The sequence below is a fragment of the Schistocerca nitens genome, chromosome 2 (genome assembly GCF_023898315.1).
Source record: "Schistocerca nitens isolate TAMUIC-IGC-003100 chromosome 2, iqSchNite1.1, whole genome shotgun sequence".
In the NCBI taxonomy this organism is placed as follows: Eukaryota; Metazoa; Arthropoda; class Insecta; order Orthoptera; family Acrididae; genus Schistocerca; species Schistocerca nitens.
The window spans coordinates 595912439-595940216 of NC_064615.1; the positions used below are offsets into that span (position 1 = coordinate 595912439).

At 37.7% G+C, this 27778-nt stretch overlaps 1 protein-coding gene across 1 annotated transcript in view; it reads left to right on the top strand.

The window, feature by feature from the left end:
• The window catches only part of LOC126236667 (cytoplasmic dynein 2 heavy chain 1), an 873274-nt gene that overhangs the window by 507499 nt on the left and 337997 nt on the right, over positions 1-27778 (top strand). Inside the window, exons 42-44 of the mRNA XM_049946146.1 lie at positions 7767-7918; positions 16967-17243; positions 27321-27456. Of these exons, the coding sequence (XP_049802103.1) occupies positions 7767-7918; positions 16967-17243; positions 27321-27456 (565 nt within the window). The remainder of the gene's footprint in view (positions 1-7766; positions 7919-16966; positions 17244-27320; positions 27457-27778) is intronic.

Consider the following 27778-nt stretch of genomic DNA (forward strand, 5'->3'; position numbering starts at 1 on the left):
TTCCTTAAACCATATTGTGTTCCACTTCTATTAGCCTTGTTTTATTTTTATTTGTGTTCACCTTATAATCTCTTTTCAACACACTATCCATTCCATTTAACTAATCTTCCAAGTCCTTTGCTGTCTCTGAAAGATTTACTAATTCATAGACAAGTTTCCTTCACTGTTTGCTCTACGTACAGATTGAATAAAATGAGAGATACACAGCAGTCCTGTGTTGCTCCCTTCTCCACTACTGCCTCCTTTTCATCGACCATGAACTCTTTATAACTGCAGTCTGCTTACTATATAACTTGTAAGTAACCTTTTACTCCCTGCATGTTATCCCAGGTAAGTTCAGAAGTTCTGGAAGAGTATATCAGTCAACATTGTCTTTCTTCAACCTATCTTCTAAGAGAAGCCATATGGTCAGTAGTCCCTCACGTATTCCTGCATTTCTCCAGATCTCAAAGTGATTTTCCTTCAGGGTGTCTTCTACCAGTCATATCATTCTTCTCCAGATAATTTTTGTTAGTGTTCTTTAACTATGACTTATTAAACTGATGTTTAGGTATTACTCACATCTCTCAGCCCCTGCATTCTGTGTAATAGGGAAGGAAGTAGTTGGAAATGGAGTCTAGCAGAGTTTTAGACCAAAGGCATTGTCTGAACAGAGAATATACTGGGTCAACAATTCCAACTTGCATAGTACTGTCACTGTCAGGAGAGGAGTGTAGGTGGTGAAATCAAAATGGTTTGAGTATCAAAGCAGCAATTGGTGTTGTGGAGTGGTAAAATTTTCAACTAGATCCAAAGTTACAATGGTTTTTCAATGGGCTAGTCATATGATTAGTTGTCATACCCACACAGAACACTTCAAAGTGTTTATAACACAGCTGCTATAAGATTTGGTTACTTTTACTCTTGACTCTAAGTTTTTGTGTAGGGTATTGATGAGCTGTACTACACTTTCTTCTTCAATATATGCTTCATCATTCTTCAACATTCCTCCAGCCCATAATCTCTTGTCATAATCCCCCTGGCAATAACCTCCACTTGCTCCCTTCCTCAGCTGTTCCCTTACCACTATTTGCCCAAATCCTTTCCAAGTCTGTTATTTTCCTCACCAATTCTCTTCTGTGCCAACATTTTACTTCCCCATTTTCTATTGCTACCTGTTGCTCTCTGTCCTTTCCTCTTCATGTGTGTAATGTTCTATTTTTTCAGTTTGATTACCTTAATGGATACTCATGTTACCCCTGCCACTAAGAACCATCTGTTTATCCTCCTGCCTCTCTATAATGTCCCTGCCTCTCCTTGCCCTGCATACCTCTCACCCTCCCAGTTGTCATAACTCTTTCTTCTCCCCAAACACTGGTCTCTGCTAATAAACAGACAGTATTACATTGACCATTAGGATGTGTATTTGAATATTCTCTCTCTCTCTCTCTCTCTCTCTCTCTCTCTCTCTCTCTCTCTCTCTGTGTGTGTGTGTGTGTGTGTGTGTGTGTGTGTGTACGTAGTAGACCCAAAAAAATTCAAGCTTGTGGCACCTGAACATTGATTATTGAGATGACAAAAGTGAATGGCCTAGAGATGAAAATAGCTCTGAAGTCTATTGCAAAAGACAAACGGAAGAAAAGAATTTACTGCCTTGACTAGGATTAAATGGTAAATAATTTTCTCTGCTTTTACACTTCACAAAACTATTACCACTTGTATTTATGCATGAGGTGTTACATTCACCATGTTACAATGTGTCTAACAGCCCTGGGAAGATATTACAGTCTGTTCAAAATTACTTTACGATTGACAGTTCAGCAGGAGCATCTGGAGGCACAGTGTTATCATGGCCCACATGGAGCATGCATGTAATATTCCTCTTCATTCAACTCACTTGAACACTTGGACTATTCAGTGTACAAATGTGGAATGATCATCAACTTGTTGTGCAGAGTAGCACCATATTTATATTTTTGATTTGTCTATGGCAGCAATTTGTTTAGATGATAGGCACACAATTTACAAAAATACGCATTCTGATGACATACCAAATTTTCATTCGGGGAACTTGTGTGTTATTGAAGCTAGGTGAACACATAATATAAACTAAATCTGAAGAGTACAACACACTTTTATCCAATCTGATCCAGTTACTTATTTCTAATGTTAAAATAAATAAAATAATGTACAGGTATGTTTATCTTGGTGAAAAAGCCTATTGTAAATAGGCCAACCGGTACTGGGAGAAAGAACAAAAGTGATATAAAAAACTGGGCCTCAGTATAGCAGCAATTATATTATAAACAGTAGTATTTATTTTGTTATGCAGACTGAATTCCTGAGATGAGCTTCATGTGGAATTAGTTGCCTGTAAAGTTTTCTTGTTAAAATTTTGAAAGCTATGTCAATATAATTTTGTTATGTAGCCACTTACAATTAAAACTGTGCACTGCAAACATGCTGTGGAATCCACTTGGGCTCCTTTTATGTGGTGATAATGAAAAATTCTACTGACACCACAGTCGTCACTATGACAGAAACTTGAAGTATCACTGTTGTTCTTTAATGGAATAATCATCTCATACACTCAAATTTCCAAAATAGCTTGATTGTGCCGTGGTATTTTCATGGTGCTCTGCATATGTTTGACTGTTTCCTTTTTATCAGCATCTTTTGTGAATGCTTCAGCTGTGGAGAGTGCAAATTTATTATTATTCCTGGCAACATATCCTTTATTGGACCTATATTAACTCTACTGGGATGAAATGGCAATGGTAAGGTAGCCTTACAATAGTATTCATACATGTGTTTGTGAGTTCATCATTTTCATGTAAGTGGAAATATTTTTATGGAGAGAGATTAGTTTCATAAGCTCCACTTTTTTTTTTTTATTTTTTTTATTTTTTTTTTTTTTTTTAGATTGTCACTTACTCAATATTATGATGCTGAAGCCCATCAGTCATCTCCTCCTTTCATTTTGCCATGATAAGTGCCTTGTCAACAACAAGTAAATGGTACAGAGCATTATTTAGAACAATTTTTGGCAGTTTTCCCAGTTCATTTCTCCTGATAATCTCCTGCATTCTTTGTTTTAAGAAGTAGGAGACTGCTTGAGAGAAAACCTTGCAAAGTACCTGCTTGAAGAAGAATAAGTCTTTCCCCTGTGCCCGAAGGCATTCCCAATGTTCCTTTAGTTCTGTCCCCTGTCTAGTCCTGCTTGACAACTGACCCACTTTCCACTACACCATACAACTTGCGCTACAGATCCTCCTTGAAAATCGACATCACCATGCAGCTATGTCCTCCCTCTCCATCAACAGCTTATGGCTACAGATAGGGTGACCAGACGTCCGGATTAATCCGGACACGTCCTCCTTTTTAGCTCTTTGTCCAGGGTCCAGGTGGATTTTTACAGTATCTGGCTTTTTCTCAAATTTAAGCATAATACAGTTAAATTTACAATTCATCCCGTTCTGTTGCTCTTTTCTTAAATACTTTAACTGTTGGCACAGCCTTCGTGATAACCACGCGCAAAGGCGGTGTTCGTAGGTGGCACCAGGATCGTTGATGTTATCATTGATTGACCTATAAGCGAATGCAAATAACAATTATTTAAAATTTTCGTTTCGTATCTTCGCTTTGTATTGGCTTGGCTTCCTGTAGCGCACGTGTGATTTCTGGAAAGTGTAATTTTTAACCGAGTGAGTTATGTAAAATATTTGGCTATGCCTAAACGAAAGTGTACATTTTCTGATGTCCTTTCTTGCAAATATCCGGGTTTCACGAAAGGGAGAAATGAATTGGAAGTGGAATGTGAGATATGTGGAGCTGGAATGTAGTCTCAATAAAGGTAAGAAATAACTCGTCAGATTAACTGTCATGGTTTTATATCATCCAGAATTTTGGACTTTATCTTGTAGTAAAAAATGTGCAAAGATTTTTTTGTGAAAGTAAGTCAGTTCACTGTCACTCAGAGTTGCTGAATACTTTTTCAGTATTTCAGGGCATAATTCCGAAGGAATATTTTCTCTAATTACCACATTGTGAACTGATAAGAGGAATAGATTAAACCTTGAATCAGTGAAAGGTCTGTTGATGGTCCAATATAATTTAAAAGAATTTTCGTGTGTGTCATCTTACAATTATCTGTTAAGTAAGCCCAAACTTCTGCAAAAAATTGGTTCCTCCGAGAAGTATCAATAATTGTTAAGGAATGTATGTATGTTATGTCTATAAATAATAAATTCATTTATTAAATTTGAACATACGTTTGATGGGGAATACTACAGCAGATGAGGATAACACCCCCCCCCCCCCCCCCCCCCCCCGCACCCCTCTCCGGTCAGCTTTGGCAAAGTCACATGAAAGTAGCCCATCAGGACTGGCGCTTAGGCAGCCGTCTTTGCATCTTTGTTAAATCTTAAAACTACGCGTAAATATAAAAACAATTGATGCCACACTGTCACCACAATCAATGTTTTTAATTTAAAATAAAAAAAAAAATATTGCTCTGGGAATCATCACCTGACCACCAGTAACAATTAACTACTGACGGTGGTATCCTCATCTGCAGTTGACCCGTTTGATATGTCCTCTTTTTTCTTCCTTTGTCCTCCCTTTTGAAGCTGTTTGTCCTCCTTTTTAAACAATTGCATCTGGTCACCCTAGCTATATAAATGTTAGTGGCGAAAGCCTAGGTTGTGTAAAACAGTGAATAGCTATGTGGTGCTGCATTGAAAAAGTTCTTATTCCTTAAGTGTGACCAATAACTTGCTGAGTGTTGAGTGTACCTTTCTGCAATAATAATCATAAACATGATGATGAATTCCATCCTATGGAAACAAATCTGTGTTGGTAATCTGCTTATCCACACCGCATTTTCTTCCTGAGTTTTGAGTTTCAATGTTTCTCCAGCTTCCTTTTGTTTCTTGAACATATCCTTGCCAATCTTCACAACAGTGTTTTATTTATAGTCAAAGCTGCTGCAGTTCTATTGATTACCTTGTTCATAGAGAGCAGTTAGCGAACATTAAGTTTTTCAGTCTCAGGGTAGACATATAACACAAACCATTTCTCTCAGTTGACTTCATATGGTAATCAACTGGCCAAGAGAATGACATCAATCTTTTCCACTCAAAACTTTAGATGAACTTGTTCAGTACCACGTAACAAATAAAGATGACATCTGTAACAATAACTTCCTTAACTATAAAAACAGAAAAGGCCACAGGCTGCAGTGATCCCAGTCCATGCCTTCCACATGGGCTCCCCACCGAATACTTCCATTACAGTTGTCAATCCTAAAGTAATTTTGCACAAATTTTAGTGGCAATGCTACCTCACTTCTCCTTTGCACATACATTTCTCCAACAGGCCAATCATTCATTTAATCAGGTTCCTTCAGTAGCAATAATTGGAATTGTACCTTCTCTAAAAACTGATTCAAACTGTACTTTAATTCAGAGAAATTTTATGTGCTACTAAACATAATGAATTTCTTCACACTTAAACCTAAGGTATATTGTAAATATGGTGAAAATGAAACTTCCTGGCAAATTAAAACTGTGTGCCCGACCGAGACTCGAACTCGGGACCTTTGCTTTCGCGGGCAAGTGCTCTTGCCCGCGAAAGGCAAAGGTCCCGAGTTCGAGTCTCGGTCGGGCACACAGTTTTAATCTACCAGGAAGTTTCATAACAGCGCACACTCCGCTGCAGAGTGAAAATCTCATTATGGTGAAAATGATTAAATTGAACATAATCTTGAGATGAGTGCAATTTCACCCCAATTATAATGAAACACACATCTTAACACATCTGTATCTCAAGAATGCTGCTGACACTGGTACTGTTTCAAATATTTCACCCAGCACACACAGTGCAAACGTAAAACATTGTCAGCAGACAAAGTTTATTTTTACTGCTGGAATTCGTTTAACCACTTGTAGCTGCATGACTATCAATAGTCAGTATGCATCCAAACTAAAGAATAAGCATAAAATGTGAAAAATAGTAAATATTATGATGTTTGAGGATATGAGAACCTCACAATGGCATTGGAGGGTGATATGAACAAATACTGACTGCATATGTATCTGGGGGTTGTGTGGGGCAGGGAGGGGGGGGGGGGGGGCAGATCTCAACGAGTGGTTCACTAAGAGCCTTCAATGTCTCACCTGTTGCTGCTGTGTCCATTGGTGTACTAACAGCAATGTTGTTTATTGTTTGTGGTGGTCTGCAATTGTTGTGCTGTCCAAGTGATGGTGGTTGTTCTTGTTGGACATAAGAAGGAAGGTAATTCTGGCACAGGTTGCATTGCTACACCAGAACTGTGCTCACTGCACTAGAGGAATGCACACATCTACCACTCTGGCGTAAAACTGTTGTCAGCTGCATTGGCAATGAGTACACAAGATGGTGCCAGTTGTAAAAGAAGTTTTAAATATGACTGCTAAAAGTGAAGTGAAAAGTGTTGATCAGTGTAGAATTGTATCAAGAAAGTCAGAACAGGAATCCACTTGAAAGTGGCAAGTTACTGGTTTCACAGAAATTGCTGTAAAATAAACTTAAAGCTTAATACAGATAACTATTCATGGACCTTTGAAGTGTGTATAACTAAAAGCTGTGAAAGAAAATTCTTAAACATCATTAAAAACAAGGACAAAATAATCAGTGTGATGCAAAAATAAATTGACACACTAAAAATCAAGTGTGCAGTTCTACTTTAGATATTCAGAACTGGAAATCAGTATTCCTTTGAAAGTGAGTTGTGATCATTGTCAAGAATGTAATACTGTTACAAAAATTATACAACTGGAAACACTATGTCAAACAATGTTTTTCATACAAACAATCCTACTTCAGTGTTAAATGAAAAACACTTCTCAGCTGAAAACTTGGCAGTGAAAAACATCATGCCTTCACAGGACCCTGAACAGAGAAACATAATTATACTGGCAAATAGTCATGGTCTAGGAATTACATGTAGATTGTTAAACAAAGTAACATGAAAGTTATAGGGTTTTTCAGACCCGGTGTGTGTCTAGATCAGTTACAAAACCTGATTGATTTGTACCAATCATGATTTTTTTATACTTACTGGTGGATCAAGCAATATATACAAAAATGGAGCTATCCATGCATTTCATGCTTGGAATTTATGTCTCAGCAGATTAATGCCTGCTAATGTGATATTCATTTGTGTGATTGCAGAACATAACAGTCAATTACTTAATCTCCATGTGAAGTATATATTTTTTTCCATAAGATAAGAAATTGGAAATCTATGGAACTGAAATATAAGTATTACAGTGCAAGGTATATAATAATAAAAACTCCTGCAAAAGACCTGATTATATTTTAAATACCTTTATATGCATATTCTGCTGCCACTGCTTAGTGAGTAGATTTTTATCTATCCAATCACATTTGATTATGTGTGTTTGTATGATGCAACTACTTAAGTTTTGTTTGATTTGATTTGGTTAAGAGAATGTGGCTAACAATGCTCATTGTGAGCATACTTCCATTCTTTTAACGTGTAAGTGATAGAGTCGGCCTATACAGTATAACTACTTGTATGTTAATACCAGTGAAAGAAATTATATTCTTCTAAGTATAGATATTTCAGATCAAAAGCTTGACTAATCTGACATGATAAACTGAATTTGTTTGTTGAAACTGTGCTTTTTGTGTGACTTTTATTGCTACATTGATTTTTTTCAAGGCAAATAGTAAAGTTTTTGTGTATATTCAGCTACTGCTAAAGACTACGATTTTCTATTCAGATCTTGACGTATAAGGGCTTCTACGATGACAATTTGGAGTGGGTTGGACTTGAACAAGTTCATGTTGTAGCAAGTCTTGTTGGTGGAATAGATGCTGGTCGACACCCACTATCTCCTCGATTCACTTCAGTGATCAGAATTCACAGTATCAGGTGAAGTAATACAAAACTAGAATAATGAATGTATTTTTCCTCTAGGTATCTTAACAAAATATGCTTGTCAAAATTCAAAACTATTTTCTTTTAGTTTTTAATAGCAGATGCAGTCTCTGCCAATTAGATCTAAGTAAGAATAATAAACTCAAAACATAGTAGCCAACTCAGGATATGATTTCTTATATGTTGTCGCAGTAGACAATGAATAACAACTTTCTGCTCAATAGTGACATGTATTCCTTATGGTAATTGTTCAACATTAATCATTGTCGTCATCATCTTCTACTGTCACGGAATACGGTACTTATATGTCATGTAGATTCCATGACATTTTATGGATCGAATTTCACAGCATCCTTTCCTCCCTGTCCATTCTGATTCTGTTAACTATTAACAACTGTCTAACATTACATGTGCTGTGTACTTCTCCTGTGTTGTTGCAAAAGTATTGTTCTTTCATCTTCCCTGTATGCATACTTATTTTGTGAATGAAACAAGGCACCAGTCGGAAGAGTAGCATAGCAGGAACAAAGATATTTATGGTAACAGACACTACACAGAACACCAAAAGGTTGACGGCAATAAACCAGAAATGGATGTAGAGGGCAGAAGATGGAAATTGGAGGTCCTGTGCGTAAAAGATCTGACAATGCTTCCAAATTTAGGTTCATCTCAAGAAAATGACATGTGGTATGGAATAAGTGGCACTTTCTAGCAATTAGTAGGGGAGCAGTTAAGTGTAAATAGCCACTGTAAAGGACTCATATCCTATAACGAAACTGAAACTTCGGTTATCTGAGAGAAATGGAAAAATGAACATAGGTTGTACACAAAACTGAAAAAGCCCAATGCGAAGGATGACAATTAAACTGTTTGTGAAGAACACCCTTGAGTCAAGAGTGATCACCTGTAGTGTTGAACTGGAAAGGGTAGATGGGATTGAATTAAGCAAAGCAATGTTATATATACTGGGCAGACAAACTGAGGACATAGCTGGAAAATTGATAATGAGGGAGAAAAAAATTTTAATGAGAAAAATAATGTTAGATTAGATTAGATTAGATTTACTTTCATTCCAATTGATCCGTAGTGAGGAGGTCCTCCAGGATGTGGAACATGTCAGAAAAACAACAATACATGACAAATATTTACAATTAAAACAAATAAGCTAATGTACCATTCCACAGGTCCCAAGTGGAATGATCGTCATTTTTTAATGAACATTAGGAGTAATTTTACAAATACTAATGCACTGAATTTAAAATAAAAAAGTTTTTTATTTATTTATAAGGTAATACAACTACTGTAATACTTATTTACAATGAACACATTACTGCACTGAAATGGTGCAGAAGTTAGATTATACTAACACACACACACACACACACACACACACACACACACACACACACACACACACACAAATTTTCAATGAACACATTACTGCACTGAAATTGTGCAGAAGTTATGTTGTACTTATATACAAATCAGTTGGTTTTACTAAGAAATTCATCAATGGAGTAGAAGGAGTTGGCCACCAATAAATCCTTTAGGCTTCTCTTAAACTGAATTTCATTGGTTGTTAAGATTTTTATGGCTGCTGGCAAGTTAACTGGCAGTGAGGGTAGTACAAAGAGATAGAAGAGTGGGAACCAAAAAAGAATAATTGGTTTGTATGGGCCTGGAGAGGGACTGAAAAGAGAAGATGTGTGAGGTAGCTTAATAGAGAAACTTAGAACACTGCAATAGATGGAGGTGGTGAGTGCCACTGTAGTATAATTTCTGTTGGTAGGTAGAAGTTTAGGATATATTGGAGGAAAGTGTGTCATCCAGAAATTTTAGAGGGAGTCTTAATCTTAAAAACAAATTCACCGCCTCTTGAAATTAAGTTGTATGTCTTGTTTTTCAGAAATGAGTGTAGTCAATTTATTGTTTTTTGTTCTGTATGTGTTTATTATTAACAGGTTCTTGGTATCTGTGTGATTGTAGAAAGCTGAAAGTTACTGACACATCAGCTGCCATAGACCATTCTCATATAGCCTCGTCCTAACACTGACATCACGTAAATTGTTACATATTAGGCACATGCTAAGTTTGTACTGAAGAAATCATAGAATGTAATGTCCCTGTAACCTCATGATCACTGGAGAGTCAGCATTTGATCAGCTGAAATTAGCTGAATAGAGAAGTGAGGAATCTGTTACAACCTTATGAATGAACCATTTACGTGAAGCAACAGCAACTTAAACCAGCATGACTATAAATTTGCTATAATTCTCGTCATTATGACTATAAGGTCTTAATAATTGCACTTCCTCACTCATTTCTTGTGCTGCTTTGTGAGCATAGGATTTTATAGTGTTGTTAAGCATGTAAACATTTCACTTTGGCTGGTGACTGACCAACTTACATAATACATATGAAGAATGTCACAGGTAGCTTCAGCATCATTTCAGATAATTATTTAAAGAAAAAATGTAATCATACAAGAAACTCTTTAGCCTATTTGTGATCATCAATACATGACAGTGATAAGACCAGATTTTCTCTGATATTTTAAATGAGGAAAAGTATGTAAATTGAAGGAGATCACTGCTGTCAGCTGCAGCGAGACGTTATGCAGAATCAGTGGCGATGAGTGAAAATTTGTACCAGCCTGGGATTAGAACCCGGAATCTCCTGCTTACTAGGCAGGTGCTTTAACCCCTGCACCATCTGGGACACAGTGTTATCACAATTTTGTAGACTGTCTCAGCATGCCTCATGGCTGATCCAAATTCCCACCGAGTGCCACCTATCTTCATTCCCTGTCTATTACATTCCCGTTCACTACAATGAGAGTCCCACAGGAGGTTGGACTTATTTGTGCATCTGTACTGAAGAAGGTGGATCCATTGCCCAGTTAGGTATATCAATTATATCAGTGTGTGATGTATGTTCTTTTGGGCATGTCTGAAAGAACAGACACCAAAACATTATACAAGTTACTTTCATGGTGAAGTTCCAGATAACCTTATATCATATGTGTTTGCAAGTAATACTTGGGTGAAATAAGAGAAATGCTTTACATGAATTTTATGGTAACAATTTAAATAAACAAAAATTAACAAGATAATACCATTTGCTAGTTTGTTAGTTTAACTATTTTAGCATACATTCTAGCATTCATGGAGTTATCCCCAATATAGAAATCATTCGGTGAGATCGAAACTAATCAAGAAGTTATTAATTTCCTTCTGGGCGGGCCTTACAACCTCAGTAAATTTGAAGAAGGACCAAGCACCAAGGAAGCACCAAGTAAACAAACACTGTAATGTTTACCACTTGTTCACACAACAGTCACATGTGCACGACTTTTGGGAGAGTTTTGACTGTCAGTCAGAGAATAAAGATACAAGGATTTTACTCTATTATCAATACAATTTCAGGGTATATATCTGTCTTACACTAACAGTTATGTGGGAGAAATGGGTACTTATGTACACAAATTGCTGTCACACTTGATCACCAGTACAGAAACTTTTAGTACAATTGTCAAGACATATTTCATGGACAGAATATAAATATTAATACCATATATTTGGTACAGTATTGATAAGCAACATATGTAGAGTAGAATCTCAAAGCTAATATTTTAGCACATAAAGTTGAAGAGTGTGTGAAATTATACCTATATCTTTATTGTAAAACAATGTATTCACAGCTACAGCACATCACAACAATGAGAACATACATCAGAAAACAAATGTATGCAATATGAACTTGTTCATGCCTCATATATAAACAATGTCTATATAGAGATTAAAAGGAGTCAAGGTTTACCCCATAGGGAAATGGCAGCAAGGTAGGGAAAAGAACACTAATGGCACTCACTGTGTATGCCTGGAGGCAACATTCATCAGGTTGTAGCGGTTATTCAAGCAGCACTGAGGCAACAGGGTGCAACCATCTGCAGACTGTAACACACATTGGAGCAAATGATACCTGTTGTCGGGGTTCTGAGGTCATACTTCGATCATTTCAGCAACTAGCAGAGAAGGTTAATACCAGCCTTGTTCATGGAGTTTCAGCAAAGCTTACAATCTGCAGCATTGTCTCTAGAATAGATCATAGCCCCCTGGTTCTGGAACAAGCGAAAGGCTTGAAACAGAAATTTCGAAGGTTCTGTGACAAGCTAGGCTGTCAGTTCCTGGACTTGGAGGGGTCCCCCTAAATGTGTCAGGTGTGCACTACACATCAAAGGCAGCTACCCAAGTATCTGACTGTGTGTGGGGTGCATATAAGGGTTTTTTAGATTAGGCAGTGCTCCATCCATCCAGATAACAATAGTTGTTAGAAACCCAGGAGTATAGCATAAGTTGCAAAGAAATGCCTCCAGGATGTGAGAGTATTAAAATGCTAATGGTTAAATGCTGAAGCATTCACAACAGAGTGTCAGAGTTTGAAGTGCTTCTAAAGAGAATTGAGGCTCACATAATACAAGGCATGGAAAGCTAGTTAAAACCTGAAACTGACAGTAGTAAACTCTGTAGGAAAAAATGTAATATATATTGATAGGATAAGGAAATTAAGATGGTGTATTTGTCACAGTAGACAAGAAATTCAAATCCACCATGACAGAAATTGAAGTTACATGCAAAATTGTTTGTGCAAGACAAAGTATGAAGCCTGAGCACAAATTTGTAATAGGGTTCTCCTGTCACCCGCTGGACTCAACTCCTGATGTATCCAAGAACATAACAGAAAATCTCATTTTGCATTGCATAAGTTCCATAATCATACTGTTATCATTGGAGGACACTTAAATTGTCCAACAATCAATTGTGATAAAAATAATTTGTTAGTGGTGGGTGTGACAAGACATCCTGTGAAACACTGCTAAGCACCTTTTCTGAAAACTACCTAGAACAGATGTTTAGGACCCAACTCATGATGGAAATATATTACATCTAATTGCAGCAAACAGACCTGACCTCTTTAGAAAGTCCACATTGAAATCAGTATCACTGACAATGAGACTGTTACAGCAGCAGGGAAATGGTACCCACTTACAAAGGGCAACTATATATTCAGCAAATTAGACAAAGAAACAGTAGTGTCACATCTGAATGAGAAACTTGAAACTTTAAGCTCAGGACAGGAACATGTAGAGTAACTATGGTTCAAGTTTAAAAGAGTAGTTGACCATCCGGTGTATAGATATGCACCAGGTAGAACAGTTCCACTACTACTGTAGATTAGATATAAAACAAAGCATAGGGCTATAGATCAGGAGATATTGAATGAAACACACTTGAAAGTCAAGTGGGCAGTGTGTGAAGCCTCCAGATAGTACCATAGCAGAATATTGTTGGAAAATCTTTCTCAAAACCCAAAGAAATTTTGGTCATATGTAAATGTTGTTAGTGGCATGAAACTTAGTATCCACACACTCATGGACAAGGCAGGAACTGGAATTGAGAGTAGTAAAGCAAATGCAGAAATAATCAACACTGTTGCCAAATGTTCCTTTACAAAGGAAAACCCAGGAGTTTTGCCCCAAATTAATCCGCATACCACTGAAAATATGATTGAAATAGAAAATGGTGTGAGTGGCATTGAGAAACAGTTGAAATTGTTCAAACTGAACAAAGCCACAGGGCCCAATGGAATTCCTAGCAGATTCTATGCCCAATTTGCTCCTGAATTAGCCTCTCTCTTGACTGTAATTCACCACAGACCCCTCAAACAAAAAAACCTGCTCAGTAGCTGGAAGAAAACACTGCTTACACTTGTGTACAAGAAGGGTAGCAGAAGTGATCCACAAAACTACTGTACAATATCCTTGACACCATTTTGTTGTTGAGCTCAAACATAGGATGACCTCCACCATAAGACCAGCATGTATTTCGAAAACATAGATCATGTGATACCCAACACACACTTTTCTCACATGACTTCCTGAAACCCATGGACCAAGGCAGTCATTTAGATGCAGTATTTCTTGATTTCCAAAAAGCATTTGACTCAGTTTTGCAGCTACTATCAAAAATATAATCATATCAGGTATCTCACAAATTTGTGACCAGATTGAGGATTTCTTGGTAGGGAGGATGAAGCATATTATTGTGGATGAAGAGTCTTCAAAAGATGTAGAAGTAACTTCAGATGTACACAGGAAAGTGTGTTGGGTCCATGATGTTCATGTTGTATTTTAATGATCTTGCAGACAGTGTTAATAGAAATCTCAGAATTTTTGCAGATTATGCGGTTATCTACAACAAAGTACAGTCTTAATGAAGCTGTGGAAATATTCAGTCAAACATTGATAAGATTTCAGTTGTGTGAAAATTGGCAGCTTGCTTTAAACGTTCAGAAATGTAGTATTATACATTTCACAAAATGAAAACACATATTATCCTATGAATATAATATCAGTGAGCCACAACTGTACTCAGTAAACTCATACAAGGGTCTAAGTTTAACACTGGGTAAGGACATGAAATGGAATGTTCACATAGGCTCATTTGTGTTTAGAGGTTTAGCAGACTTTAGTTTATTGGTAGAATACTAGGGAAATGCAATCAGTTTGCAAAGGAGATGGCTTACATTATTCACATAACCTATCATAGCATATTGCTCAAGTCTGCAGGAACTGTACACAATAATACAGCAGGGAAAAATGAATATGTACAGAGAATGGCAGCATGAATGGCCACAGATTCGTTTGACCCACAGGAGAACGTCACAGTCTGGTTGGAGGAGCTTCACTGGCAGGCTCTCGAACATAGGCAGAACATATCCTGAGAAAGTCTACTAACCAGGTTTCAGGGACTGACTTTAAATGATGACTCTATGATAGTACCTCAACCCTCGCCATTTCATGTACATGGGGATCATAAGGACAAGATTACATTAATTTTCGCATGCACAGAGGTGTTTAAGTGCTCAGATCCTGAATGGAAGAGGGAAAAGCCCAAATAATTGGTACAGTGATGCGTATCCTTTACCATATTCTTCATATTGGTTTGCAGAGTATAGATGAAGGTGTAGATGTGGACATAATATATATCTTTCTATTGCACATGAATCTGTGGGAAAGACAATGTAAGTGTTATTACAAAAACTGTTAAAAAATTGAAAGAGATATTCCTTGCAATAACATGAACTTATACATTGTATACACTGTCTCTTTTAATTGTTTAACGGTTTATCAAATAACAATTTATGTCATATGAAATGGTTTTTTTGCTGGTAGTATCAGCAGCGATAAATAGTTACATACACATGCCCATAGACACATGTAGACACATGCTGTGTGGTATAATGATATAAATCATGTACAGAATGATGTACATATTGATCTCTTAGTGTTATTTGCTTTACCTTAGATACATTGGTACTATTTTGCTTTAATAATTCTCTGTATATGCATCAGTTACCGTATCTATGAGACCTAATGAGTTCGTTTTGCATACACTCGATTTCTGATGTATGATCTCTGTGTTGTGATGTACTGTAGTTGTGATCACTTTGTTTTAAAAACACATTCGTCAGCTTCATGTACTAAGATATTAGTTTTGAGATTCAATACTACATATGTCACTTATTAATATTGTATCAAATATATGGTATAAATATTTATAATCTGTCTATGAAATATGTATTGACACATGTACTAAAAGTGCCTGTACCAGTGACTTTTGCTTCTCTGAAAAGCTACGATGTATTTGTATCTCCTGTCACATCTACATATTCTCACATTATCTTTGCAAATGATACACTGAAGAGCCAAAGAAACTGGTACTCCTGCCTAATATTGTGTAGGACCCCCGTGAGCATGCAGAAGTGCCGCAACACATGGCATGGACTCAACTAATGTCTGAAGTAGTGCTCAAGCAAAATGACACTATGAAACCTGTAGTGCTGCCCATAAATCCGTAAGAGTATGAGGGGATGGAGAACTCTTCTGCACAGCAAGTTGCAAGGCATGACAGATATGCTCAATAATGTTCATGTCTGGGGAGTTTGATAGCCAGCGGAAGTGTTTAAACTCAGAAGAGTGTTCCCAGAGCCACTCTGTAGCAATTCTGGATGTATGGGATGTCGTATTGTCCTACTGGAATTGCGAAGTCCATCGGAATGAACAGTAAACATGAATGGATACAGGTGATCAGAGAGGATGCTTACACACTTGTCACCTGTCAGAGTCATATCTAGACATATCAGGGGTTCCTTATCACTCCAACTGCACACGCCCCACACCATTATGGAGCCTCCATCAGCTTGAACAGTCCCCTGCTGACATGCAGGATCCATGGATTAATGAGTTTGTCTTCATACCTGTACATGTCCATCTGCTCGATACAATTTGAAACGAGACTCGTCTAACCGGGCAGCATGTTCCTAGTCATCATCAGTCAAATGTCAGTGTTAATGGGCCCAGGCAAGGCATAAAACTTTGTATTGTGCAGTCATCAAGGTTCCACAAGTGGACCTTTGGCTCCGAAAGCCCATATTCATGATGTTTCGTTGAATGGTTCGCATGCGGAAACTTGTTGATGGCCCAGCATTGAAATCTGCAGCAAATTGCGGAAAGGTTGCACTTCTGTCATGTTGAATAATTCTCTCCAGTTGTCATTGTTCCTGTTCTTGCAGCATCTTTTTCCAGCCGCAGCCATGTAGGAGATTTGATGTATTACCAAATTCCTGATATTCACAGTACACTCATGAAATGGTCGTATGGAAAATCCCCACATCACCTCTACCTCGGAGATGCTGTGTCCCATCGCTTGTGTGCTGACTATAACACCACGTTCAAACTCACTTAAATTTTGAGAACCTGCGATTGTAGCAGGAGTAATTGATCCAACAACTGTGCCAGACACTTCTTGTCTTATATAGGTGTTGCCAACCACAGCGCCGTATTCTGCCTGTTTACATATCTCTGTATTTGAATTCACATGCCTATACCAATTTCTTTGGTGCTTCAGTGTATATTTTTTAATTATTCAGCTAGTAGGGCTATTAGTAATACTTTCTCATTTTGTTGTACATTTATTACAGCTACCCAGCTAAAGAGGATTTGAAGTCAATATATGGAATTTATTTGTCAAGAACCCTTAGCATGTCATCACATCCTGTTTGGCATTCTTTGTCAAAGATTTCTGCACTTGCATCATCTATGGTGAAAATCTATCAAGATGTAAAGCTGAGTTTCCAACAAAATCAGCAAAAGAACAGCCATTACATATTTACTCCTTGTGACCTGACTCATTGCTGTATGTCTCTTGCAAGATATGAACTTCCTCCTGGTGACAACACAGCTGATTATCTGTTAGAGGTAACTTATTTTTGATTTTTTTTAGAGTTCTTTAGTTGTTTTAACAGTACTTCCATCAATTATGGACTGTTTATTGCTCTTTGTAAATGATTATAGAGTCACAATTCTGTGTGATAGGTAAAATGACCACCAGGTTAGTGTTGTTACAAGTCCTGATAGATTATATAACAATATGAACAATGTCAGATATTGAGTGATCACTGTGGAGAACACAGAGATATCACTTACTCATGTGAGACAGCATTGTCAGCATCTGAGGAAGTTTGAAAGGGGCCTCATTGTGGGTCTCCATTTGGGCAGCTGGTGAGTTGGTGCAATATGAATATTTATGGGGTATTTAGATGTGATGATGACCTGATGTTGGACTGCATGAGAACATGAGAGAAGGCATACTTGTCATGAAGTTTCTGGTTGACCAAGTGTGACCATCACAAGTGAGAATCACTGTATTATGCACCAAGGATATTTTAACCCCTTCACATCTGCACCTGCCATCTGAGAACAAGTAATAGACCTGGTTCAATATTCCGTGTCATCCGGCACCATTGATTGGAGACTAGCAGCAGCCAGATTAGAGAATTACTGCCCCATGCAAAGGCTGGTCTTAACATCACAACACAGAAGCCTGCATTTGGAATTTGGAGTGGTGCCACAACCAGGAAGCATGGATAGCTACTGAATGATGTTGCATTGCATTCAGTGATGAATTACTGTTCTACATGAGCCCATGTGACAATCGTTAGCAAATACGGTGGCAACCTGGAGAGAGGTTCCATTCTTTTCACGTTTTGGAGAAGCACAATAGTGTTACTCCTGGCATCATGGTATGTGAAGGGATTGGGTATAGCTTCAGGTTATGGCTGCTAGTAATTGAGGAGGGAACTCTGACAGCACAACCATATGTTATGGTTATCCAGTGTCCGCATGACATATTTTTCATGAGACAGTATGGTGGTGTCATTTTTCAACAGGACACATGTCTCTGTGAACTGTCTGCAAGATATTGAGGGACTTCAGTGGCTAGCCAGGTGCCCTTCTCTGTCCCTGATAGAATGTGTGTGGGAACAGATCGGACCTCAACTATGTCCCAATGCCAATATCCAGAATAGCAAGAACCAGTTACAACAGTTGTGGGATGGCTTGCCTTGGGAAAGGATACAATGGCTTTATAACACTCTTTTCAACCATACCAGTACATGTATTGAGGCTAAAGGGCACAACAGAGTGAAAAGTTGGCTCATACTGCCAAGTTCTTTGTAAATTTGACTTGATCTCATTTTCCTACTGCTACTGAGAGCTGGGAATTTAAGGAGATGGGACCTGGATAAACTGAAAGAACCAGAGGTTGTAGAGAGTTTCAGGGAGAGCATAAGGGAACAATTGACAGGAATGGGGTAAAGAAATACAGTAGAAGAAGAATGGGTAGCTCTGAGGGATGAAGTAGTGAAGGCAGCAGACGATCAAGTAGGTAAAAAGACGGGGGCTAATAGAAATCCTTGGGTAACAGAAGAAATATTGAATTTAATTAATGAAAGGAGAAAATATAAAAATGCAGTAAATGAAGCAGGCAAAAAGGAATACAAACGTCTCAAAAATGAGATCGACAGGAAGTGCAAAATGGCTAAGCAGGGATGGCTAGAGGACAAATGTAAGGATGTAGAGGCTTATCTCACTAGGGGTAAGATAGATACTGCCTACAGGAAAATTAAAGAGACCTTTGGAGAGAAGAGAACCACTTGTATGAATATCAAGAACTCAGATGGCAACCCAGTTCTAAGCAAAGAAGGGAAGGCAGAAAGGTGGAAGGAGTATATAGAGGGTTTATACAAGGGCGATGTGCTTGAGGACAATATTATGGAAATGGAAGAGGATGTAGATGAAGACGAAATGGGAGATAAGATACTTCATGAAGAGTTTGACAGAGCACTGAGAGACCTGAGTCAAAACAAGGCCCCGGGAGTAGACAACATTCCATTAGAACTACTGGCGGCCTTGGGAGAGCCAGTCATGACAAAACTCTACCATCTGGTGAGCAAGATGTATGAGACAGGCGAAATACCCTCAGACTTCAAGAAGAGTATAATAATTCCAATCCCAAAGAAAGCAGGTGTTGACAGATGTGAAAATTACCGAACAATCAGTTTAATAAGCCACAGCTGCAAAATACTAACACGAATTCTTTACAGACGAATGGAAAAACTAGTAGAAGCCAACCTTGGGGGAGATCAGTTTGCATTCTGTAGAAATATTGGAACACGTGAGGCAATACTGACCTTACGACTTATCTTAGAAGAAAGATTAAGGAAAGACAAACCTACGTTTCTAGCATTTGTAGACTTAGAAAAAGCTTTTGACAATGTTGCCTGGAATACTCTCTTTCAAATTCTGAAGGTGGCAGGGGTAAAATACAGGGAGCGAAAGGCTATTTACAATTTGTACAGAAACCAGATGGCAGTTATAATAGTCGAGGGACATGAAAGGGTAGCAGCGATTGGGAAGGGAGTGAGACAGGGTTGTAGCCTCTCCCCGATGTTATTCAATCTGTATATTGAGCAAGCAGTAAAGGAAACAAAAGAAAAATTCGGAGTAGGTATTAAAATCCATGGAGAAGGAATAAAAATTTTGAGGTTCGCCGATGACATTGGAAATCTGTCAGAGACAGCAAAGGGCTTGGAAGAGCAGTTGAATGGAATCGACAGTGTCTTGAAAGGAAGATATAAGATGAACATCAACAAAAGCAAAACGAGGACAATGTAATGTAGTCGAATTAAGTTGGATGATGCTGAGGGAATTAGATTAGGAAATGAGACACTTAAAGTAGTAAAGGAGTTTTGCTATTTGGGGAGCAAAATAACTGATGATGGTCAAAGTAGAGAGGATATAAAATGTAGACTGGCAATGGCAAGGAAAGCGTTTCTGAAGAAGAGAAATTTGTTAACATCAGTACACTCATTCTATAGATCGCTGCTTTTGCTGTCAGTGTTGATATATGTGTAAGAATGTGTACCTAACCTGGAAAAGAATGTTGTTTACAGATGTCGTCTGTACTGTATTACGTGTTTATGCTCCATACGTCAATCAGCTGCAAGTGATCGATTTCATATCTTCAATATTATTTGTTGTTTCAATCATAATGTTTCCATTATCCTGAAGAAGGTATTCTTAAATGATAATAATGTTTTTTATTCAGCATGTATTACGTTAAACCACAAAACAGTTACTTCTACACCACCAACTGTAATATCTGCAGATCTGAGAAGCATTACATAAAAAATTCATACTGAGATTATTACATTTTTATCTCTCTGAAGAAGGAATCATTGTGTAAACAATGGTAAGAAAGAGTCTGAAAATCTTGTAGGGGTGCTGCAGGGTAGGTTGTGCTGAGAAATAACTGTCAAGAAAAAAGTTGATACATTGTGCATTTCTGATTTAATTAGCATCGAAGTTAGCCAACCAGGTTGTTGAGGTTGTAAATATGCAAATCCAAGTACCTTCCAGAGATGGTATTACCAAACATTTTCTTCATTTGTTTTGTTGGGTGGTGGACAGTAGTGAGGATAGAACCTACAGCTAACGGGTAAACTGTCTGGTGTGCTATTATCTATGCTGTGAGAACAACTGAATCTAACTGTATGAGCTTGTGTAGTGGATGTGGGGAACAGAGGGAGTAAATTGAGAAATGAGCACATTATACTGTTAACTGGCATATGTTAGTGCATCAAGGAGTATTGGCATTTGGTTCTAAGCTACGTGAAATCAACTATTTTGTGTTTTTAAATGATTACTTATAATGTACATTTTCAGGACAACATGAATCGTATGAAACGCTCCTATCAAAATAATGTACCTATATTGTTTGAAAATCAAATTGTAAACTGCACTTTCCACTCTAAAATGTGGCACTGTTCATAGACATTTCTGGTTCTGTGAGTTATCTCATGTTCAGACATTCATGACCAGTTAAGATGCACCCATTTCAGAAGTGACAAATTAAGGTAGGTGAGCAAAAGCTACATTGGGGAGGCAGGCTAACTTAAGAGAGGTATTTGAGAATGTTCGTAAATTTAGCCTAAATTACAGATGAAGGTGAATAATTTCCAAACTTAAAACAAAAATTGTTTGATTTTTTTCTCAAAAGTTCCAGAAGAATAACATTTTCTAATTTTTTGACATATTTCAGTTGCATAAATCATTTATATGATTTCCCATAAAAAAGGAGAAGTTCATATTTAAACCTGGCTTCCATGAGAAAAGGAAATTGTGCTTCAAAGGTTTAATAGCAAATGAGACTGTTGTGATTCATTAATGTTTTAACAGTTTTTGTCAGATAGTTTTTGTTGTATTTTCATTTTATTGAAGTTGGGCTAATTTTGAGAAAAATTGACAACAAACACATACATTAATTCCAACAGCTACAGTATCTACAATGTTTAGTAACTGCTTATGATTTCACCTGACCAAATTCCAATAATGTGTAACTCTTTGGTTGTAATTGTGAAACAGCAATAAACTTCATAATTAATCAGCGGCAATAAATGTAACAAGTACACAAAAAAATGATAATCATGAGGCAATAAATCTGATGCTTACGTAAGTCATTAATGACAACAAAATAGCCAACAATGAAGAGCAACAAGTCATTAATGACAACCATATAGCCAAGAATGAAAAGTAACAATATTTTTTTCACAACTGCTGCACAAAGTGTCCTCTTCCAATTTGACTACACACATTGCACCACTGCATCAAGGAGCCTGCAAGTTTTCCAAAATTAAAGGTTTCCCTGATTTCATCAAAGCTAAAATTAATCTCACAAGAAGCTCTTCGACTGTGTCTACTGGAGTTGCATAGACAATTTTCTTGACAGGCTCCCACAAATAAAAATCTGAAGAGATAAGATCTGATGAATGAGCTGGACAGGGAACTGGACACCCCAGCCAAAGCATCTCTGCAGATACCACACATCTCAATGCTCATGAAGCACAACAATAAAGTGTGGAGGTTCACCATCATGTTGGAACCACATACCTGATGGACCACCAGAGGCACATCTAAATACAAAGGAAGGACATTCACATAGAATGCTAAATAAGTCTGTCTGTTTAAAATGAGGAGAAAGTAGGTCGGAGTCCAGCAAACAGCTGCCTCCAGTACCTGCAACACTTATTCTGATATGAATTAAAACAGGTGCCATGCATCTTTTCATCTTTCCAAATGTAGCTGTTTCATGAACTGAATGGACCTTCTTTGGTGGTAAATGCCTTGTCTGTCCACAACACCAACCTTTTGAAATTTGGGTAGTCATCCTATACAGAGCAGAGACCTGGACTTTGATACAAAAGATAGAAAGAAAACTTCTGAAATTTGAGAATGCATGTCTGAGAAAGATTTTTGGGCCAATGAAGGACAGGGGTGACTGAAGGAAAAGCAAAAACCATGAACTGCAGGAGTTTACAAGTTGCTGACGTAGTGGCTGTGATTAGAGAGAGAGGAGACAGAGGTGGTATGGGCATGTAATGCGGCGAGAAGACCAGATCACCAGGTAGGTGGTGGAAGAAGACATCAGAGGCAAAAGACTGAGGAGAAGATTACGGCTGAGATGGATTGATGGGGTCAGAGAGGGCCAGAAACCGACTACAGTTTTTGTGTGGCCAATCTAGTAAGTGTTAGTAAGTAATGTATTAGTTTAAGCACCACATGGAATATTGATCAAGAAGGATAGCCACCTTCCTCCGAATCTTGCACTTTCTGTAGGTGGTATGAAAATAAGTTTTCATCATGTAGGACATCTAATACTACAGTGTCCAAAATGTTTAGTGACAGACAATTACATTTTGCCACCTTTAGGTATTACATTTAATTTAAGAAAATCAGATTAATTTTATTTACTCCCAAAGCATTACCAAGGTCCCTCAAGCTGGCAGTATGATTTGTGACCACCATATCTAGAATGTTTTCTTCAAATGGAATGTTCTGCATGCAGCATTGTTGTCTAATGTCAACTTTGTGAATAACAGGTTTTCTGGTCTCCCTTAATCTTCTGTGATCCACTACAGGAGTATTTACACATGGAATAACGTGATCTGGAAATCTTGTGTTGTAGATTACGTGGTACTCCAGTGCATTTTGACCCACAGTGCCGTATGTCTAATAGATATTGGTGTATCCATTGAATGAATACCAGTGCCACGTCTTATTGCCACTACATTCACTATTGTGAGGTGGGAATGTCAAGCCTATCTCCATCATCCTGTTGCACCTCTTTCACTATCAATTCACAGCTAAATGAACTATTCCAATAAAGATCGACTGTATAAATAAGATTTCCAAAGATGTTTGAATAACTAGCATATCTAGCATATACAATTCTGCTTCACAAACTGGTACCATTAATGTCAGTTATTCTCATAGCATAGATGGTAGTACACGGGACTGCTCAGCCAATGGCTCAGGTTCAATCCATGCTACTGTCCATTGCCCAGTTCTTATATCACTATCTTGTTTGGTTTGAGAAAACCAAATGAAGAACACATGTGACAATACTGTCTCTGGCAAGCTACTTGAATTTGCACTCCCAACAACCTGATAGGCTAACTTCAGTGTTGTTTAAATTGGAAACTGCACAACTTGTTGAATTTTTTCTTAACAATTATGTCTCACCACAACCTACCTTGCAACACCCTTAACTTTTCAGACTATTTCTAACAAACATTATATCCCCCATTACAAGCACACACACACACAAACACACACACACACACACACACACACATTCTTGATATGCTTTTCTGAGTATTTTAAAAGTATGAAGACAACATTTGTTGTACATCACTTCAACTGCAGTAAATGTTCAAACATACAACATCTCAAAACCTGTGGTTCTGATTTCATTCCATCATAGGCACCGGTATTGGGTACCAGTGGAGTTCTGAGAAACTGGTGTCTGGGGGAAGAATCTAGATGACATGTTTGGTAAAACAGACATCGAGGTCATGACTGTCCTGTTGTAGAGTGTACACTGCACAGGATATTGCGTTGCCAGTATAAACCCTCTGCCTCTGCCCATTCATCCTAACTGATAACTCGGTGGTGGACATGCTGATGTAAAAGGCTGAACAGAGGTTACATAACAGCTGGTATATGGCATGTATTGTTTCACAGGTTGATCTCCCTTTGATGGTCTATATTTTTCCTGTTAAAAGGCTGGTATAGGTGGAGGTAGTAGTGTGCATAGGGCAAGTCTTATAGTGCAGATAGTCACAGACATTGGAGCCATAGCGTGGGAAGATGGGTGCAGAAGGAGCATACAGTCTGACAAGAATATTGCAAAGATTGGGAGGATGATGAAATGCTATTCTGGGTATGGTGAGAAAAATGACAAACAGAAAGGATCTCATTTCAGGGCATGTTTCTAGGAAGCTATAGCCATGTTGAGGTAGCTGATTAATACAGCACTTGTCACCATTATGGTTTTCTGTTTAAAACAGGGGTTTCATTTTGGATATTCTATCAAATCTCCATCATGATAATAAAACAAGTATAAATATGTAGAGGCTAACTTCTTTTGTTATGTATTTGACTGGTTGTTCACATGGAGGGGCACTGTTGAGTATCCACAATGACACTGATGTGCCATTCCCTAAGACTGTTCCATTTGAATAGGCCTAATTCCTTCAGCTGTCTATGTAACAATCAGTTTGCTGTAGTTTACAGTACACTGCAGGGTGGTTGTGTACCTGATCAGATTGGTAGGTTGGATCATAAGTTTGTAGCATTTAGTTTTGCTTCATGGTATTCCAGTTGCTGTAGGTTTACTTATTTATTGTCATTTTTATTGGTAGTTCACTGTTGCTATTTCAATTTAAATAATGTCATTTAGAGACAGTGAGTGAAGCTGTGGATGCTAGAAAATGGAGTACCAAGTGGAGAAATCCGAAAATTTCGGACATGTTCTTCCGTTTATGAGTTCAGCAGAAGGGTGACAACAGCGGAAGCTGCCAGAAACATTTGTGCCATCTATGGGGATAATGCCATTGAACGCCAAAATCACAAAAATCAGTGGGGCCATATGAGCATCGCTGCTTGTTCATCAGTTGGTTTGTGACAATGCCGATTATTCATATCCTTTATCATTACTGGTGACAAAAAATTGTTCATATCCTTTATCATTACTGGTGACAAAAAATTGTCTTTAAGCTAACATAAGGAAAGGAAAGAAATGGTTGAGCACAAACAACATCGCAACTCCCCATACAAAGACCAGTATGCATCCACAGAAGATAATCTTATGCATCTGATGGAACAACGACAGTGTGGTGCACTACAAATCGCCTCCCCAAGGTGTAACCATCACTACTGATATTTGTTGTCAACAACTGAGATGGAGACACAATCCATGAACAATGAGGAAGACCGTGTGAAGTGATGCTGTTCCACAATAATGCCTGCCTACCTTCTGCTAGAATGACAAAACATGCTATACTGAAGTTTGTTAGCGAAGTCTTGTGCCTTTAGATTTTCACTTGTTTCAGCTCTCTATCGAAAAACCTTCAAAGAACTTCCTTTCAGGATGAAAATGTGCTCCAAATATGGCTTGACAAGTTCTTCACCTCAAAACCATGTTTCTTCAATAATTTCAGAATCAAAGAGTTATCCCAGTATTGGCAGACTTTTGTAAACAGGGAAGTAAAATGTATTATTGATGACTAAAGTCTCTGTTTTATGTGTATTTGTTGTGTTTATTAAACTTGTGGAAAAATGCCATGAATTTATGCACAGCCCTAATACCTTACAATGGCAGATGGGTATTGAAATACATGCTGTGATTGTAGCTTTTCTCATCAGGATGGCTGTTCTAATATGACAACAGCAACAAAGGTTAGTGTAACCCAATCTACAATAGTTTATAAATTGTAGTGGTTCATGGAAACTGATGCCAATGCAAGTGTTTCACAATCCAGAAGGCCCTGAATGACAACATACAAGGAAGAACAGTTCACATGTGTACAGAGTAAACATCAGACGACTCGTACTGCACATTTGTGGGTAGCTCCAATCTCTGTCTCTACAGTGAAATGTCTTCTTTGTGAACAGAGTTTAAAGGGGTAGATAGCACACAAAAAACCTTTATTAGACAAGCAAAATAAGGAGAAATAGTTGCAGTGTGCACAGAAAAATAAAAACTGGAGTGTGCAGCAATGGTCCAAGGTGTTATTCACATACAAATATAAGTCTGAAGTGTTTGGAAGCCATCATTGAACGTTTGTTCATTGAGTTTGTGGAGAACTGAGTCAGTGTGTGATACTAATGGTGAAGCGTAAATGGCTTCGGTGTGGTGGCGTTTTGCAGGTGATAAGGTCAGCGATCTAAAGAGAATTAATGGAACATTAGAGAAGGAAGTTATCACAGGATACTGATCAACAATGCAGTTCCATTTGGCAAGAGACTTATTGTTCATGCGTTTGTTCTGCAGCAGGGCAATGATCCAAAACATGCTTCTAAATTGTGCAGGTGGTATTACAATAGAAAAGGTACTGGAGAATATGATTTGGCCATGCCAGTCACCAGACTTAAATCCCATTGAACTCTTTATGATATAAACTTGACAGGAAGATCAGGAAACAGAGGTCATTTCATGCTGAAGATCTCTGGCATAATTTACAGATGTGTTGGACTACAATATCTGCAAAAATATTATAAAATCATATATCCAGAAGACCAAGAGTTTGTGCAACTGTTCTGAGAACAAAGGGTGGACTTTGAAGTGGCAAAATCTAAACCCTATTTTGTTGTAATTAATGACAGAGAGAGAAAATATTTATTTTAGTGATCTCTTTTGCTTGTATGATGTGTTTGTACATTGAATTAAAGTATATAGTTCTTTCCCTTGACAGCCCCCCCCCCCCCCCCCACACCCTTCACACATACCACACACTATCCACATCTATCTTCTACCACAATTTGAGTAAATTTCAGTGAAAATTAATCTGCTTGATTTTTCTTATGCAACTTTGTACATTTTCTTACAATATAAACTTTGTTTATTTGTTAATGGAAAGATTATTCTTTGTCCAGATTTTAGTTTATGAGACCCTAAGGTTGTACCGTGACAGACTGACATCAGATAATGACAGAAAACAATTGGATTCCATTGTCAACAAGGTTCTGCAAACTGACTGGAATCGTGAATTAATGGTGGAAAGAATTTCAGGTAAATGCGCATGTACATGCAATATAAATGTAAGTAATAAAATAATATAAACTAATGAAAAACGAATTTAAGGAGTTATATTTGAATATAAAACAGTCTAATAATTTTAAGATGAAATTTTATCACTCCAAAAATTATCTTCATTTATTGTTCCTTTTACATAAATAACATATAGAGGCTAACCTTATACCAAAATAAAGATTTTTGTTTTTTAATGCAAAAACTGTACTGATTCTGTTGTGGTACATTTAAGGGAATTTCTTTTTTTCCACATGTTATGTTACATATCCTCTAGAGGGGTTTCATGTTTCCCACGAGTCTT